We start from the raw sequence: 20,112 nt of genomic DNA on the forward strand, positions 1-20,112 counted from the left end.
AATACATGTACGGTATACACAACACAATATTGGAATGTTTTCTTTTCTGTATTTGAAGACCTTTATCAATGAATGTAAAATCTTTGATCCTTGGATATGCTCTGCTTTGTGACGTCAGATACACTCCATAAAATAAAAAAATCACTTTATATGAGGATATTCTGATCTTCTCATACACACCAGTAATATTCACGAGAATGTTTAGAAATTCTTCAATTGACATCTTTCGAGCTTATCAAAATAACATTTATTTTTCAATATATATATATTTCTGCATCACATAAAATTTCGGACCCTTGACATGAATTTATGTAATCTGCCAGCACCAGTTCAACACTAAAATTCCTACTGGTGTTTATGGTGGCCTAGAAGGTTTCATCTCATGTATTGCTTGGGTTTACAAAATGCCAACTAATCCTGTAGGGTTAAGTGCTATGGGGTTTGTAAAGGTGCAAGTTGCATGAAAAGTCAGAGAACACAAATCTACATTTCATACAGCTGAATAGACTCCTCTCGTGGTCACGATCATGTGCCACGATCAATAGATATCTGGCAGGTATGTGTAATTTCTGTCCCAGTACTTCCCACAGTAGAGCCAGTCCTGCGCATTGTTGTGTGGATTAGGGCCTTGGTGAAACCACCTGCAAAAAGAATTCATTGGTTGTAAATGATAATAAAATGCAGATTATACATAACATATTTAAAGTGCATATATTGTCATATCAGTGAGAAATGTTACCATACTGTGTATAGACAAGAAATGGTAAAGGCCGGACTCCAGGCACCCTCACTGTTCAGCTGTTTACTTACTTACCCTCTACTTGATATCGGATATATCTTGCTCGCACAAGAACGACTGACCGTTCGCATGCCTGATTGGCAGGAATGTAGTGTGTCAGACCCCTAATCACTTGATATCAATATAGCAAAGACGGGGGGAAATTACAATTATTTATGTGTCAGCATGTCATGTCCAGGGCTTCCAAACTTGATGAACAAGACGGCCAATGTTTCGATCTTCCCAGACCTTGGTCGTGACCTGCTAGGAGCAATATACTTTGTTGCACCCTGTTTGGAGCAATCTAGTAGATGTTTGTGAAGAGGCTAACAACCAAGTACTGGGTGGACATACCAATGGCGCAAATTCTCCCTCTAAAGCAGGTGGAAATGTGCATTATGATGAGCTATTAGACTGCTAAGGGCCCTCTTTCAGTTGTGTCTCCTGCTGTCACTAACCCTAAACTTTGTAAATCCTAAACTTGTACAGATCCTGCGCCATGCTTCATCAAAAGTTGTAGGCAAGATCTGAATAATCAGGTTATGTGCACCTGATGTCTTAATAATGACAGTTTAAGCAAAGAGGTTTTCGTTGAAGAAATTTAAGGAAAGAGCTGGCAAATTGGATGCAATTTTTGTGGCAGCGCCGCTAGTGCCTTTTTCCTTTATTTTCAACTAAAAAGAGTGGGCATGGGCATCTACCTTACAAAGCAGCCCCCAAAATATTGCAATTTTTATAATAATTTTATTTATATAGTGTAAACATTCCGCAGCACTTTACAATTAAGTGGGGACATGTACAGACAATAAAGACATTAGAGGTTAACAGTTCAACATTTACGGGAGGAGTGAGGGCCCTGATCCCATGCTTACAGTCTAACATGAAAGAGGCAGGGCACAAATAGATAAAGTGTTTGTCATGTGTGGCCCAGCCTTCAATAAAACAGGGATTTTCAAATAGAGCTGCATGAACCAGTCATTAACCATTATCTGTCCAGTATAAGTACAGTTATCAAGTGCTATGAAGGATGTGGAGACAGATGAATAGGAAGATCCAGATTTTGGGGAACAGGAAAGGAGTGAGATTAGTCAAGTGTGGCACCTAAAGAGATGCCTTTATATAACACACTTCAAAATGTGATGCCTAGGCATTAATCGATCATCTAGGGTAGTGTATTACAGAAAACTGGAGCAGCATATAAAGTCTTGGAGACTGAAGTGGGAGGATTGGATTATGGAGTATGTTACTCTTACATCAGCTGAAGAACAGAGTATGGATAGGGTGATACTGATGAGGGAGGAGATGTAACTCGGTTCAGAACTATGGAGAGCGTTGTGGGCGAGAGACATACACTACTCGCAAAAAGGTGCAAAAAGGTAGTGTTATTTGGCTTTTCAGGATAAATTTATGGAAAATGTAAAGCGTTCACACAACAGTGATTTCATCATGAAAGTAGGGTATTTAAATAGAATCATGCAATGGTGATTTCCTCATCCCAAACAATTTATCAAAACAAAAAGGCAATAGTGGTGGGTATAGCCCAACAAAAAATGTCAATGTCTCAACTTGTCATGTGGCCTGGAGCATCAAATACAGCTCGACAATGACATTTCATGCTGTTAACAAGTGTAGTTATTGTCTGCTGAGGCAAGGCATACCACTATTCTTGGAAGGGTGTTCCTCAGGTCATTGAGGTTCTTGGATAAAGAGTTAAGAGCCATTCTATTTGAAGTACCCCAGTCTCCAGCAGCCGTTCTATAAAGATGCAACCTTGATGATCTGGAGCATTGTCATCCATGAAGATGAAATTAGGCCTGTGTTGTTCCTGCAGAGGCACAATGACAGGATTAATGATGTTATTCAAGCAATTGGAGATTGTCACTGTACCATTCACAAAGTGTAGGGGTAGTTTTGTATTGACTAGATGCACCTGCCCACACTAACTGTGGCTGATGCATAATGCTTTCCTTAATGTTTCCAACGTCGTTGGCGGCTATAATTTCTGCTCAGTGTGAATCAACTTTCATCAGTGAACAGCACTGAGGCCCTCTGGTCCCCCATCCAGCATAGATGCTATCTGGCCCATGAAAGATGATGGTGCCTGGTGGTGTGGTCAGGTACCCTTGCAGGTAGTCTAGCACGCAGACCACGTTGATGTAAATGGTTCTGACTGGTATGCCGTGACACTTGGGTGCCTCTCACCTTCCTTAAATGTGCCTGGAGTTGTGTGGCATTCATCATCCAGTTCTTCAGAAGGGCATTGTTCACAATGAAGTGGTCATCAGTGTGGGATGTAGCCAAAGAATGTCCACTTCTCCCTTTCTGTGACTCTTCCAGCCTCTCTGTTGCGACGCTAACACTCTAAACTAAGTGGCCACTTCAGTCTGAGAACATCTTGCTTGAAGCCTCGCAATGGCGAAGGTACTGTTGATCAATGGTTAGGTGTTTTCTTGGTCTCATGTCAAAATATGAACAGCATGATGTGGAAGACTGTTTAAATACCAAATCTAATTTAACCCCGAAAATTATTGGCAGATTTATGGATCAAATGTCTGTTGCAAATTTTGTCATTAAGTTCCTTGTTCGAGAATAGCAAGTTGTGCAAAAAGTATTGAAATATTTAACAGTTGGATATCTGTATTCAAGCGTTTAGAGAAGGTGACATTATGTTCACCTGAAAGGGTTAGCGTGCATTTTAAGAACATTATAAAATTTTGCACAAAAGCCAAATATCCCTAACTTTTTATGAGTAGTGTCAATTTTATATTGTACTGTGAAAATGAATGGGTAACCAGTGTAAAGACTGTCACAAGGTGGAGGCATTGGTGTAACTGCTGGACAAAAACCACAACCCTGGCTGCTGCTCTCAGGGTGGACTGGAGAGAAGAAATTTTGGTAAGAGGGAGATCGAATAGTACAGAGTTGCAGTAGTCAAAAAAGAATGAATACGAGCGATAGTGTTTTTGCAGTTTAAAAAGGTGAGAAAAGGTTTATAAGCGGTTTTTAAGGTACAAGTGAAATGAATGATTCGATATAGAGAATTGTGGAGACATGAGGGTCAGTGGATGCTCTCGTTCGCTGGCCTTTAGAAAGACCTCATGGACCAGGGCTCATCCCACTGAACGCCCTTACTCCTTTCCCGTTGGTGGAATACTACTCAAACACATGGTGAGTATAACAGTGTGACAATACTTTATTTAACCACCAACTGACAATCACATATAGTACAGTCCCAGCCATTACGTAAGATGGTACAAATGAGTCTTACCCTTCCGCTGGCTTGTTGGAATTAGGGCAGCTGCGACTGCGGGGCATCCATGGCCAATTATCCCAACCAGCAGCACCCCACTTTTGGCGGGCTGACAGAGTACAGTTAGGTAGATGGCCAGGTGACCTGATTGTCCCAACCTGGATTCTTGAAATATCTTTGAGGGCTCAGAGATGGTCAATGGAGAAGATCTATATTCCTCCAGCTGGGGCTGTGGTACCTTAAGCTGAGGTGCTGTAGAGTGTGTCTAAACAGAGGAGGATCCTCCTTTTATAGTTCACAGCTCTTATTTAGACATTTTTCAACAGAATTGGGGAAGGTGAAAGGAGGTCATCTTTTATTGTTTAAGTGATTAAATAACCTGCATAGTTTATCTTTCAATATTTGCAGAGCAACAAGCCGCATGGGCTGATACAGCAGGTAATTAACATACTTAAAAACATCAATTGTTAAATAATCCTGTGCCTTTGTTTCCTAAGGATAGCAGAACAATAATCTGCGATGACTAATACAATAAATAGGTAAACAGCAGCAATTCAAAAATTCAACAAAAATCAATTCAATCTTCAACAAAAGTCAGACTCATATGAACAATAGCTCATGTCCCTCCGCCTACTGAAATATGTCTGGCATAATTCAGAAGAAATGCTGTGTCGTCGGAAGAATAAAGAAAAGAGCTGTGTAAAATATGACTCCGAGACAATGAGCATGCTGCTTGGGAGTTACAGATGAACCACCCAAGGAAGTTGAAATATTAAGTATAAGGCTGGGATCACACATGTGAGAGACTCTGAAAAGTCTTGCATCTTAATACTCGGCACTACCGCTGGCATTCAGGAGCGGAGTGTGTGGCTGCATGTATTTCTATGCAGCCGCACGCTCCGCTCAAGTGCCGACCGCAGTGCCTGGTATTAAGGTGCGAGACTCGTCCGAGTTTCTTGCATGCGTGATCCTGACCTAAAGAGGTTAGAAGAGTGGGGGAAACATGAGAAGTTCAGTTTTGGAGAGACTCAGTTTAGGATTGAAGGAGGGCATGATGTAAAGTACCACAGACAGACCATCCCTGTTATTTTGTATTAAGGTCAGGGTGATGTCAGGAGATAATGATGGGGGCGCTAGTAAAAGGAAGGAGAAAGGGATATCTGCTGCAAACAGAACCACACACCACCAAGACAGTAAGGGGTTTAACATAAAAGTCAATGCAAGTGTATTGTCTCACTCAGATTGTATAAATAAACGAATAAAAAGATTTTTTTTAAGTATGGATTATTATATCATAAAATAGTAAACATCAGAATGGTCCTAACACATTTGATAGGAACTGGAGGAGTTTTTACCTCATTACAGTAGCTTTGATAATGTTCTGAGGTACATCCATATAGTGATGTCTTTTAATGCGCTGAATTCCAGTTAGGAATGATGAGGACTTCTTTGTGGTATTCTTCTGGAGCGCTGTCCCTGCCAGTGACAGCTGCTCCACAGCTCCCCCGTTCCAACGGTGCTGCTAGCGTGGATGTCATGTTGAGTACCTTCGAGAGTATGAACCCGACAGGACCTTCGTGAAGTCAGCGGTCACGTGATAGAATACGGGGTGCGCAATGGACCAATTCCTTCCATGTATCGAAGGGCAATTCCCATAGGACTATTACCACTATATTGCCCCCCAAACAACCATATGTTGACTGAGACGCTAAGCAATATAACCATGGATTAGGCAATACTAGGCCACCTTCATCCTTGGGCCTTTGTAATGACTCCATTTTAATATGTAATTGTCCTTTACACCAAATAAGATCCCTGAACAAGGAGTTTATTTTATAGAACCTGTTTTGGGGAAGCCAAATTCAGGCATTGTGCAAAACATATAAAAGTTGGTGCATGTGTACCATTTTAATAAATGTAACCTCCACACTACTGTCAAGTACAGCTTGGACCAGGCCAAAATGGTTTGTTTGAATTTAGGCAACAGAGGAGTCACGTTAAGATGTTCGTATTCGGTGGTGTGAGAAGAGATTGCAATTCCTACATATTTAAAACTGCATACCACTTGCATTGGGACATTGTCACCTTGAATGGAGGTATTCATGGAGTTCAAGGGTTAGAGTACCAACTTGTCCCAATTTATCATTAAACAAGAAAACCCTCCAAAACTAGAGATAGTCGCCATTGCGCTCTCCTCGACTCCAGAGCATCCCTGAGGAATAAGTGTAAATAGTCCGCATAAAATGCCACCTTCTCATCGTCGTTCCCATATTTAAAATCAACTTATCTCAGACGTTTTTCTAATTACTGCCGTAAGATGTTCAATTGCTATTGCAAACAATAAGGGAGGTAAGGTCACCCTTGTCTTTTATCTCCGTGCAACAAGAACTGATTAGACAGAACCATTAGCTCTTATTTTAGTCTTTGGGGCCGAATAGATCAATTGCACCCATTTAATAAATTTGCAAAGCCCATCTGCCGAAAAGTAGGCCACAAATATTACCATTCTTCACTGTCAAAGGTCTTGGCAACATCCAAAGAAAGGATCACCCGACCGCTGACCAATATAACCAGTCCGTGCTTCCATGTTAATCTATAGCGTTCTGAGATTGATCGTGGTGGACTTATTGGGCCTAAAGCCAAACTGACCCACATATATTATTGAAATTAATTTTGAGTGTGTGTTAGCTAGCACTTTGGCAAGAAGTTTGGCATCTATTGCTGAGAGATGGGTCTATGGGATGCCAGCAGACAGGGATCTGCCTTGTCTTACTGCATGGATGTAGGCAATGAGCCCCCCTCAAAGCATGAATTGTATACCTCATACATATATATCAAGCGGTTCATCTACTAAAATTCTAAAGTATAGTGAAAGAAGCGGGAGTTGTGCTTTATCTAAAAAAGTCTGGGTCTGTTCTGGTTCTGAGGGCTGAACCTGAGAAGTATACAGTACACCTCGTTACAACACCTTCAATATGTCTATTGTGGACTGTACCACATTACATATCCTAGTCTGGAAAATGGATATACTGTAAAGTAAGAGTCCCTCTGAGAGACAGCTATCACAGGTTATAAGTAACTTGCTTTTTCCCCTCCATCTTCAAAATATTGCATCTTCTGAAAAAGCCTTTATCTTTCTGTATCTTGTAATGTTACCTGATTTTGCATGTCCAGAGCAGATTTCATCCTATTTTGCATAGTTGGTGCTGGATCTGTAATCATCTCATTTTCTACATCTCCCTGTTCCTGAAATACCAATTGATCCTGCTGCTTAGAACAGGATTTAACTGCAGACATTTCTTTTATAAAAATGCCCCTAAGGTAGACCTTCATGGCTTCCCATACATATAAAATAGAAGTTGCATTTTAATTCATCTAAAGTGTTACATTGTGGAACCACTGTGCCACGGTCCGGTGGAGAGCCTGGAGGGGTGTAACTAAGTGACATGCTGGTTCTTCACTGGAGCCCGATGGTGTGGTTACACTTGAACCCAGGTGGACGCCAGGTGTTACTCCAGGACAGACAATGGAGCCGCATCAGCTGACCCCCAAAGGGGCCAGGAAGTAGGACCGGCCAGGAACTGGAAACAAGGGGACATGCAGCTGGTAGACAGAACAGGTAATGGATCATGAACGGACCTGATAGGAACACAGGATGGACTCCGGTTCAGGTTCACAGATGCAGGTTCAGACTGGACTTGTGAGGGTAGCGGAATAGGTGCAGACAAAACAAATCAGGCTGTGGATGTGGTAAAGGCAGGATGGGCTCAGCTACAGGTTACAGCAGGGTTAACAGGACCCACTTCAAACAAGGCAGGCAGGACAGATAGACCCAGGTTCAGACAGGGCAGGGAGGACTGACAAGATCAAGTTCAGAGAGCACTGGTACAACTACCTTACAACTTGGAAGCAGGAAACACACTGAATAACAAAATCGCAAAGGCACCTCCCAAAAGTGAAGGGTGCCTTAAATATCAGATGTCTCCTAGGTATTGGCTGGGGAGGTTTTCAGAAAAGCGAGTGCTGTCCCTTTAAGAGGCAGGGACAGTGTACCCTAAGCACACTCCCAGGAGACCTGCATGCAGTGCGCAGGTCCTGGGAGGAAACAGACGCCAAGAAAGGATGGGTAAGTGACTACGCCGACATCCCTGCTGGATGGTAGAAGGGGACTTGTGCAGGGGTGCCAATGCTGTTCTCACAAAAAGATACTCCTTTAGCTCCCCTTCGATTTTCCCCTCAAGGTCTATAACTTGCAACCAAAAAGTGAGTCTACACTGCATTGGGAGATTAAACAGACCTAGGGAGACACAGAGAGGCCAATGATCAAATAGCACTCTGGGTAGGTAGCTGATGTCTGATATAACACCCTGCATCAGTTAATTTCCAAGATCCACATCAATTCTCGAAAAAGAGGAGAGTGTGGATGAAAAACAGGAGTATTGGGTATAAAGACAACCAGCTCTCCAAAGACAAATTAAAGCAGTCTCCTTAAGTAGGTGACCAAAGAAGATACATTTGCCTTCCACCCTCTTGGCTTCATGCCTCACTCTATCCCAGAGAGAATCTGTTATATAAACTTAAAATCCCCCATCTCGGATTTACAATACACCAGCAATAATAGAATTTTCTGTATAATTCTACTGGAATACAGTGGTGCTATGTAAATCGAGATTATTAATAGACTTCGTAAATAACTTTGAGAAGAAACATACATGCTGACACTCAAATTGTGCAGTAGAATGTTATGAACAGCTGACATGTGCCCACAATAGGCAAGAGCGGAATCGCCGTCCGCCCGCGCATATTAACTAGTTAGATCCCGCTGTCAAATCTGACAGCGGGCATTTAAATAGCATTTCCGGCCGCCGGGCCGGAAATTACCTCATCGCCGACCCCCGTCACGTGATCGGGGGTCGGCGTCATGTTGCCTGGACAACCAGAGGTCTCTATAGACCTCTATGGTTGTTCCAGGCATATGGCTTTCAGCACCACCTGGTGGTCGGCGCTGAAAGCACAGCAGTAAATCTGCTACATATGGGCGATCTGCTCATCGCCCATATGTAGCAGAGCTGATCGGGTATGGCCTGCTTCTAGCGTCCTATGTAGGCTATTGAAGCATGCCAAAAGTAAAAAAAAAAAAAAAAAAAGTTTAAAAAAGAAAAAAAATTAAAAAAACCTAAAAAGTTCAAATCACCCCCCTTTCGCCCCAATCAAAATAAAACAGTAAAAAAAAAAAATCCCACATACACATTAGGTATCGCCGTGTTCAGAATCGCCCGATCTATCAATAAAAAAAAGCATTAACCCGATCACTAAACGGCGTAGCGAGAAAAAAATTCAAAACGCCAGAATTACGTTTTTTTGGTCTCCAAGACATTGCATTAAAATGCAATAATGGGCGATCAAAAGAACGTATCTGCACAAAAGTGGTATCATTAAAAACATCAGCCTGGCACGGAAAAAATAAGCCCTCACCCGACCCCAGGTCATGTAAAATGGAGACGCTACGGGTCTCGGAAAATTGTGCAGTTTTTTTTGTTTTTTTTTTTAACAAACTTTGGATTTTTTTTTCACCACTTAGTTAAAAGAGGACATAGACATGTTTGGTGTCTATGAACTCGTAATGACCTGGAGAATCATAATGGCAGGCCACATTTAGCATCTAGTGAACCTGGCAAAAAAGCCAAGCAAAAAAGAATGGGATTGCACTTTTTTTGCAATTTCACCGCACTTGGAATTTTTTTTCCCGTTTTTGAGTACACGACATGGTAAAACCAATGGTGTCATTTAAAAGTACAACTCGTCAGCAAAAAATAAGCCCTCACATGGCCATATAGATGGAAAAATAAAAAAGTTATGGCTCTGGAAAGAAGGGGAGGGAAAAATGAAAATGCAAAACCAAAAATACCCCTGGTCATTAAGGGGTTAAGCAGATATTTACAGGACTGTCGACAATATAAAACAGCCAAAACAAAGAAAAACCTCAACAAATATGAAACACCTCCCTCTGAGCAGGTGGTGAATTATATCTATGGCTGTGTCTAGTTCAAAAATTATCTCTTAAACCCTTAAATGGTAGGGAAAAAGATGGTTCAGTCACTGTGGAACGTATAGGAGTATCCTGCCTAAAACTTAAGTCTCCTTGGTGGATAATTCAATCCCAGTTAGGCGTAAGGGCAGCAATATAAACATAATAAAACCTGAGAGGGAAAAAAAAAAAAAAATCAACATCTGTAAAAACCTGTCCAACAAGCAGGATTTTTTCCCATACACTCAAGAATCAGTGTTTGTGAAGAATTTAAGTTTGCACCACAGGATCTTCAACTTGTAAGGTTCCAAATTCGATCCTGGTGTATTTGCCTCTCATTCATATCCAGCCAGCCAAGGACTTCTGTTGGGTCTTGGAAAAATACGCATATAGTACCTCTGGCTATCAACCTTAACTTGGCAGGGTACATCAGACTATGGGACGTGCAAATCTGAAGTTTTTTTAATACCAAGGAATTTGGCCCTATGTTTCTGCACTTCTATGTATACTAGTCTGAAAGATCGAGATTTTTGATCCATTAATCGTAAGATTCATGTGATCCCTTGCCTGTCACAGGAAAATCTCTGTCCGGATAGTGTAAAACTTTAGCAAGCACAGGTCTTGGAGGATTTCCAGGACTAAGAAAACCTCATGAGCTTGTTCCACAGCATACAGGGGGGGTTAAGTTTACAGGCCCGATTTTTAATTTCAGCGAGTTTTTAAAGAATTCGGTAGGAGAAGAGCCTTCTACTTTTTCGGTCACACCAATAAGTCTTATATCATTGCTCCTTGATCTACAGGGTGGGCCATGTATACGGATACACCTAAATAAAATGGGAATGGTTGGTGATATCAACTTCCTGTTTGTGGCACATTAGTATATGGGAGGGGAGAAACTTTTCAAGATGGGTGGTGACCATGACTGCCATTTTGAAGTCGGCCAGTTTGGATCCAACTTTATTTTTTTCAATGGAAAGAGGGTCATGTTGACACATCAAACTTACTGAGAATTTCAAAAGAAAAACAATGGTGTAATTGGTTTTAACGTAACTTTATTCTTTCATGAGTTATTTACAAGTTTCTCTTTGTTTACAGCCATTCACATGTCGCAGAGGTTAACATGTGAAGAGCGGATAGAAATTATGTTGATGTCTGTGAACGCAGTACCCGGGTCATTGCAGCAGATTTCAATGCAAGACACTCTACGCAAGAAAACGGTCACCATTCCCATTTTATTTAGGTGAAGTTTGTGACATATACCTGCCATCTAATCTTTAAGACCACCAAACTGTACACTCAAAGCAGAAATACCACTGCTATGAAAGGGTCTTTTAAAGTACCGTAGGTTCCTGAGGTACCTGTATTCCCCCTTGGTGTAGATTAGGCTGTGAGGCAAGAAGTACTGTGCCACATGCAACTTTGTGGTCTTATCGCCCCTCTATCAATCTGGCTGTCTCTCCCTCACCCAATTCCTCCGCTCTATAGCCCATGCACAGAGATGTGTAGTACCTGTCTGAAGGTCTACTTCACCTGCTGAGACCTGCATTTCTGTGAAGGCAAATCGCTTCTCACGTTGTCTTTTTGTGGCTCTTTCTGGTCATTTCTCCCCTGGAGCAAGGTACTTCCATGCTGAGCAAGTTACCCAGTAAATATACAGAGATTTTGAGAGTGATCTTTAAGTCCTATGTCGGAAAAATAGCTAGATTCTCAGCAAGAGCTCCTCTGTCTGCTTGCTAGCACATGCCATGAGCCAAGTCACAATAAGATAGCTCTTTAATCAATACTCAAGCTTTCATTGTTCTACCAACCTTGTTTTCCAGTCTTCATCTGACTTAGAACGATTCTTCCGAGCGGCTCTTTGTTTTTCTTCTAGTCTCTTCTTTTCTTCACTTGCTGTGTCTTAGACAATGAAAATAAAAAACTTAAAAGGCAAGTAGACCAATTTGTGCGTACAACCTGTTATACATTACTAAAAGGGAATCTATCAATAGGAAAAACTAAGTAGTCTATATGCACACGTAGGTGATAGAAAGATGAATAAAATTATACATTGATATCTGAGATCTAATTTCTTATTCCCGACAAATTCAAATTTTTCTGGATATGTAAATGAGCTCTTAAGATCTATGGGCATGAAATAGATCTGAGAATCTTCCATAGCATATTTTACAAAAAAAGAGTGAAGAGCAGGAGCGCAGACGGTACGTCATTACATATCACACTGGTAACACCCCCTTTATTTTCAAATAAGCTCTGGAGGCAGATTTTCATGAAGATCTACGGGCCAGAGACAGATCTGAACAGCTCATTTACATATTAAGAAAAATGTGCATTTCCCTCATATAAAACATTGAACAGCAGATAACGTATCATTTAATTCAGCTTCCCAAGACCGGAATGTCCATCTTAGCAGGGTTGATCCTATTGACAGATGTCATTACAGTGGTGCTTGAAAGTTTCTGAATCCTTCACAATTCTACATGTTTCTGCATAAATTTGACCTAAAACTACTGCAGATTTTTACACAAGTCAATAAAGAAAAGAAAATCAAATAAGTAAACTATATTAGATTTGGTCTTTTTTAAAATGAGGAAAAGACCCATCAAAGTCTGTTCTTCATGGCACATTTGTGGAAATGTACAAACAAAGGACTTCAGAGGACATCAGAACAAGAATTGTTGATGCTCATCAGGTTAGGAAATTTTGACACAACCATCTCTAAAGAGTTTGGACTCCACCAATTACAAAGATTGTGTTTAAATGGAGAAAAATCAAACCCATCATTTACCTTTCCAGGGTATAGTTGAAGTATAACAGTCTTTTAAATTTTATAAATCAATAGTACATATGAAAAAACAAGAACGTTTTTAGTATACGCTATCTGATAAATCTGCTTCTTTCTCAACCATGACTGATCATTCATTCTGTAAATTAAGATCTTTGGTACTCACTGTAAAATCTGTTTCTCAGTAGTCTTCATTGGGGAGGCACAAGGAACCGTGGGACAGTCTGCTGCCACCAATATTACCTTCTAAATGAAAATAGTCTCCTCCCCACAATACCTCCCCTGCTAGCTTAAAGCTCTGTTATGATTGAGTCACCGAGGAGGAAAAAAACAAAACACAAGTTCAGCCCAGAAAATCAGAGAGGTTGGAAACTAGCGGATTGCAGACCCCTAAACCTATCACACAACTAGCAGTAGCCGTGGAGTGTTCCTACGGTGATCCTAGACACCTCGTCACAGCCGGAGATCTAAATAAGCCTAAAGAGAGAAAAGGGAAAAACTGACTGCCCCAGAGCAGACCCCAAAGAAATAGGCAGCCCCCAACATTTAATGACGGTGAAGCAAGATGAAAACACTAACACAGATAGAAAGATAGGTTGAGCAAACGATGGGGCCCAAGCTAACTGAAAAGGACAGGACAGAAAAGCTGCTGTCTGCAATCCGAGAAAACCCTGCTAAAAATATTACCAACACAACTGATAAGCAAAAGGGACCCTGAAGTCACTAGACTTCAAACCCTATATCAGCACTCAGAATATTCAGGAAGCAGAGCAAAAGAGAACACTGATCAAGGAAAAAGAATCCAGCACACCCCCGTCCGGGGATGGCTGAACTCAAAAAACAAGGTAAACAAAACCAAAACTAATAAGTTCAATAGCAGAGCAAAAACTTATCTTTGGAAGCAGGAATCAGACTGGTCTCCAAGAATCCAGCAGAGAAATCACCAGCGACTCAGAAGGGCGTCGGCTGCCTTATATCCAGTCTGAAGTTCCCTTTGCCCAGTCACAATCCACCTGATCAGGTGTTTGGTTTCTTTCATCCAAATCAGATTCACTACCTTCCTTCACCAGAAGAGGGAGATCCTCGGACACAAAAGATGAATGAACAGATGAGCTCACAACAAAGCTCCCTCCTAGCCTCCAAGACTAGATTAAGGTCCTTCAGATCAAGGGGGTGGTCTAGCATGTGCTACCCTGAAAGAAAGGTCTTGACCTGAGGTCTAGAGGCCACATCTCTCTGAAAGAAAAACCACCAAATTGGACACCTGTCCCTTCAAAGAGTTAAGCGCCAATCCTGACTCCAACCCCGATTGCAAGGAAAGCAGTACAAGTAGAGTAAAGGACATTGCAGAAATTCCAGAAGATCCTCTCCAGCGAAAGTAGGTCTTTTAACTGTAGTGATAGATGTGCACCAAGGAGGGCTTCCATGCCCCGCTTATGGTTTGGAGGACAGATTCTGACAAATACCTTGCCCTCAGAATTGTAGCTTTAAAAGTCATGCCATTAAATTAAATGAATGTAAATTCTGCTGCAAGAACGGACCTGGAGACAGAAGATCCGGGCGGTGAGGAAGAGTCCAAGGGACATCCGCCAAAAGGTTGATCACATCCACATACAAGGCTCTCGGAGGCCAGTCTGGTGTCAGTTGGAATCCTTTCTGCCTTGACTATCTTGAGAAGTCTGGGCAGAAGAGGTAAAGGAGGAAATAGATATGGAAAGGAGAACTGGGACCAGGGTATTGCCAATGTATCGGCTGCGATTGCCTGAGGTTCCAGAGCTCTTGAGAGAAATCTTGGTACCTTGTGGTTTAATCTGGATGCTAACAGATCTACATCTGGTGTGCTTCACCAACAACAAATCTGCGCAAACACCAGGTGAAAATCCCATTCTCCAGTCTACCTGCTGGTGGCTCAAGAAGTCTACCGCCCAGTTGTCCACTCTGTTAAAATTAACCGCCAAGATCAGAACCACTTTGTCCTCTGCCCATTTTAGTCTCTCCACCACCTCTGACATGGCGGATAGACTCTACGTCCCTCCTTGACGGTTAGTAAAGGCCTAGACTGCAGTGGCATTTTCTGACTCAAAACAATGTGCTGCCAATGTAGAAGAGACAGACTACTATGAGCTCCAATACATTCAGGAGAGACTCATTTACGATCATTGTTCCTGGATCCCTGAACCGACAAATGGCAGATGGCGCCCCCCCCCCATCCGAGAAGGCTGGCATTTGTGCTCAGAACCTGGCACTGGATGGGGTGGAAACAGCGACCCTAGATTAATATTAACAATGTCACCATCTGAGAAACTTGAGACAGTGAAGTGCAAGGAAGAATGGATGGTTTAGAGATGGTATCGACCTGTCCCAGCAGGCCAACTCTGTTTCGTAGGGGCCTTGAATGAAATTGTGGAAAGGAGACTGCCTTGAATGTTGCTACAATCTTCCCAAAGACTCATGCAAAACCAGGGAGAAGGTCTGTCTGGCCGCTTCAGAATTAGGACAGAAGATTGCAGCGCTAGCTTTCTCTCCTCTGGAAGGAAACTGAAACTGAAGGTACTGTGTTGGAATTAACATGGACTTTGCTTTGCTGACAATGAATACGAATTGTTATAAAGTATCTAAAAATCTGCAAATGCTTCGGAGTCTGGGAAAAGAAAGGCACCTTGCCCAAAATATCCTCCAGGTAGGGGGATTAACCCAATCCCCCCTGTGTGGACTAAAGCCATAATTGGGACCAGAACCTTTGTAAACACCCTGGGCACAGTTGCGCCAGCTCAAAAGGGAAGGGCCCTGAACTGAAAGTGATCCTCGCTGACTGCAAAGGGAAGAAATCAATGATGAGTGGAAAGACATGTACAGTTGGGAAGAGTATTTGATACACTGCAGATATTGCAAATTTTCACACCTACAAAGAATGGAGAGGTCTGTAGTTTTTATCGTAGGTACACTTCAACTGTGAGAGACAGAATATTAAAAATAAAATCCAGAAAATCACATTGTATGATTTTTACATAATTTGCATTTTATTACATGAAAAGTATTTGATACAAAAGAAAAACAGAACTTCATATTTGGTACATAAACCTTTGCTTTCAATTACAGATGTCAGATGTATCCTGTAGTTCTTGACCAAGTTTACACTCACTGCGGCAGTGATTTTGGCCCACTCCTCCATAGAGATCATCTCCAGATCCTTCAGGTTTTGGGGCTGTTGCTGGGGAACATTGAGTTTCAGTTCACTCCAAAAATTTTCTATTGGGTTCAGGTCTGTAGACTGGATAGGCCACTCAAAGACCTTGAAATGCTTCTTAAGGTGCCACTCCTTAGTTGCACTGGCTGTGTGTTTCACATCATTTTCAGGCTGGAAAACCCAGCCATGACTCATCTTCAATGCTCTTACTGAGAGAAGGAGGTTCTTGGCCCAAATCTCATGATGCATGACTCCATCCATCCTCCCTTCAATACGGTGCAGTTGTCCAGTCCCATTTGCAGAAAAGCACCACCAAAGTATGATGTTTCCCCCACTATGTGTCACGGTTATATATACCGGGTGAGTCATAAAGGACGGACGTTTTTAAACTAATCATAAAATCGTTAAATATAAAGGACGGATGTATTTGAAGTGGCTATAACTCACCACCAGGTGGAGGTAGAGATGTGCGGGAGGCGGGGTTATGTTTGTGAGGTGAAAGCATTGTTTTTATTTTAGTTTCAGTTTAAGCTATGGTGCCGTGGACGATAGAACATCGCGTTTTTGTGTACGACAGTTTTGTCAAGAATAATGAGTGTATCACAGCCGTTCAGCGTGAGTTTCGGCGTCATTTCAATATTCACAGAAATCAAGCTGTTCCCGCTCGTAACACTATCCTACGTTGGGTTGAAGCACTCCGTACACGAGGTACACTAATGAACAAACGACCACCGGGGGCTCCACGAACGGCACGTACCCCTGAAAATGTGGAACGCGTCAGGCAAGCCATGCTGCGTAGTCCGAGTCGATCTGCTCGGAAACATTCTTTAGAACTTGCCCTCAGTAATCGTACAGTAAGGCGTATTTTGCATTTAGACCTGCATTTCCACCCCTATAAATTGGCCATTGTGCAACAGTTGGAGCGCGGGGATTACGCAGCGCGACTGAAGTTCGCACATGAGATGGAAGCAATTATTGAGCAAAACGACAACCTTATTTTATTCATGAGTGATGAAGCTCATTTCCATGTCAATGGCATGGTTAATCAGCAGAACTGCCGTTATTGGGCCTATGAAAATCCGAAAGAATTACATGAACGACCGCTGCACAGCCCTAAGGTAACGGTGTGGTGCGCTATGGGCAAATATGGCGTGATCGGTCCGTACTTTTTCGAAGGCGATAATGGCAATACTGTTACCGTGAACTCACAACGTTATATCGCCATGATAAATAACTTCTTTGTTCCTGAGTTACGACGGCAACATATCCCCATCTCTAGTGTGTGGTTTCAACAAGATGGGGCAACGGCCCACACAGCCGGAGCAACAATGAACGTTCTTCGCCCTCTCTTCCCTGGTCGCATCATTTCCAGGTTTGGCGATATTAATTGGCCTCCTAGGTCCCCAGACCTGTCCATGTGCGATTATTACTTATGGGGTCACCTCAAATCACGTGTATACAAGCTTAAGCCTCGATCATTACAAGAACTGAAGGAAGCTATTCGAGTGGAAGTTGCCCAAATCGACAGAGTTGTGTTGGAACGTGTTGATGCCAACTTCCAAGAACGCCTTTGGAAATGCATCACTGATAATGGCCACCACATGGCAGATGTTGTTTTCCACACTTGAATTTGTCAAATGCTATTAGTATACGTAACCAAATCTGTGAATACATTTATATTTAATAAATATTTAACGATTTTATGATTAGTTTAAAAACGTCCGTCCTTTATGACTCACCCGGTAGAAAGGTTGTGGAGGACCAGAAATAAGTAGTTCATGGAAAAAAGCCCACCAACATAACATAATAGATGCTGTTTTGTAGAGAGGAATGGGCTACAATTCCTCCAAGCCAATATATAGGACTGATCAATTACCAGGAAAGGTTTAGATGCAGTTATTGCTGCACAAGACGGTCACCAAAGACTGAGAGCAAATGTTCGCATTCCTTTGCCACACACGCGCAATATTTGATAGGTAAAAGATGATAAACTAATATTTTTACTCATTTGCTTGATGTGGTTCTTTTTTTTCTACATTTAAGACTTGTGTGAAAATTTTATGAAGTTTTAAGTCAAATTTATGCAAAAATCTGGAAAATTCTGAAGGGGGTCACACATTTTCAATCACTAAGCGCTTAAAAATGTATAACAATGATACTAATGAAAAAATACAACAGAAAAAAAATGGAGATCCAATAATGCCCTAGGCACCTAGATATGTGCTCTTCACAACCCCATAGACCATGGGCATGAAGCCTAAATCTGGTTTGTGAAACCTCTGAGGCAACCACCCAAAATTGCATGGATATATGGTCTTCATGGAGGGAGGGGGGATTTAGTGGGTGATCTTCTTAAAGTAAATGGACAGTAAGCATAATATAGAAAAAAAGTTAAAATCTGTCACAGGAAATCTGATGTTGGTTTTTTTTTTAAAGTTTTCTCAGAGGCAGGCTTTTGAGGTAGTTTCACTGTATAAAGAACATATCATTATAATTCATAGAACTAAGGGTTGTCTTAGATCTAGACACTTTCCCTGAAACTTTCATGGTTGTGAATTTGCTAATGGAAAAAGTTCATTCATGGCCAATGCCTTACGTTTGTGATGGCCATTAAGAAATGTTCTAGCCAGTACCAAATATACTACTCAAAGACAGATGACAGTTGAAAATTAAGATAAATCAACTAAAGATTTAACCAAAAAACTGTTTGCTACAGAAAAAGTATAATTACCAATATCTCCATTTTCCATTGCCCTAATATCAGGACGCAGTCTGCAGTCTGTCTTGGGTATAATCTTTTCCATGCTTTTATCAGTTTCATTCAAGGCCATAGCAAAGTGGGTGAAGTTATACATCTATAACAAATAAAGGCAGGTATTTTAAGCAACAGTAAGAATACAATGTGTATCATTAAATGAGCATTGTGTTAAAGGGAATCTGTAAGGCTAAGTTCACACGTACCGGAACTCAAGGAAATTACCGCGAGAATTCCGGAATTCCATTCCGCGGGAAAATCGCATTTTAAATTCCCGCAGAAAAACTAGCATTTTGCAAGCGTATTTAGCTTGCAAAATGCTAGCGTTTTCCAAGCGATCTGTAGCATCGCTTGGAGAACTGATTGACAGGTTGGTCACACTCGTCAAACATAGTGTTTGACAAGTGTGACCAACTTTTTACTAGTGAGGCCGCCTATGCAGCATCAGTAGTAAAAGATAAAATGTAAAAAAAAAAAAAAAAAAAAAAAAAAAAAAAAAAAAAGGTGTTATTCTTACCTTCCGACGTCCCGCGCAGCCGTTCCCAGTAACCCTTTGCGAAAATGCCCGCGATGACGTCCGTTCTCGCGGCATCTCGATGTCTCGCGGTAATTTGCGATGACGTCGCGCGAATGACCGCGAGACTTCGCGATCCCGCGAGAACGGACGTCATCGCGGGCATTTTCGCAAAGGATTACTGGGAACAAGAGCGTGGAGAGAAGCAGGAAGGCTGCGCGGGACGCCGGAAGGTAAGAATAACAATATTTTTTAATTTAAATTCTATTTTTTACAGGGATATGGTACCCAAAGCCTGGAGGACAGTCTCCTCTCCTCCGGACCGTGGGTACCATCCGCAAATGTTCTGCTTACTTTCCGCATGGTGTGCACAGCCACATGCGGGAAGCGGAACAATGCATTCCTATGGGTGCGGGATCGCCGCGATTCCGCAAAATTAACAAGCATGCTGCGGTTTTTACCGCAAAGCGATTCCGCCGCGGTAAAAACTGCAGCATTAGCACAGCATTGCGGAATCCCATAGGAATGCATGGGATGCTTATTTTTCGCGGCAAAATCGCGCGTCTAAAACCGCCGCGGAAACGCAAAAAAAAACGCCACGTGTGAACTCAGCCTTACCCTTTTTTTTTTTTGACCATCAGCTGCCGGCATTGACATCAGGGACTTATCTACAGCATTCTGTAATGCTGTAGATAAGCCCCCGATGTAACCTGAAAGATAAGAAAAACACGTTAGATTATACTCACCTGGGGGGCGGTCCGGTCTGATGGGTGTCGCGGTCCAGTTCGACGCCTCCCATCTTCATACAATGCCGT

At 42.0% G+C, this 20,112-nt stretch overlaps 1 protein-coding gene across 3 annotated transcripts in view; it reads right to left on the minus strand.

Annotated features, from left to right (window-relative positions):
- Positions 1 to 224: 224 nt before the first annotated feature.
- The window catches only part of OSBPL1A (oxysterol binding protein like 1A), a 249,901-nt gene continuing 230,013 nt past the window's right edge, over positions 225 to 20,112 (minus strand). For all 3 annotated transcript variants that reach the window (XM_073550826.1, XM_073550827.1, XM_073550828.1), the window contains 3 exons: positions 18,760 to 18,883; positions 11,865 to 11,955; positions 225 to 641 (listed from right to left, as the gene is read on the minus strand). In XM_073550826.1, coding sequence (XP_073406927.1) covers positions 539 to 641; positions 11,865 to 11,955; positions 18,760 to 18,883 — 318 coding nt within the window. In that variant the 3' untranslated portion in view covers positions 225 to 538. The remainder of the gene's footprint in view (positions 642 to 11,864; positions 11,956 to 18,759; positions 18,884 to 20,112) is intronic.

This window comes from Dendrobates tinctorius, unplaced genomic scaffold (genome assembly GCF_039654945.1).
Source record: "Dendrobates tinctorius isolate UK_male_01 unplaced genomic scaffold, ASM3965494v1 ptg000171l, whole genome shotgun sequence".
In the NCBI taxonomy this organism is placed as follows: domain Eukaryota; kingdom Metazoa; phylum Chordata; class Amphibia; order Anura; family Dendrobatidae; genus Dendrobates; species Dendrobates tinctorius.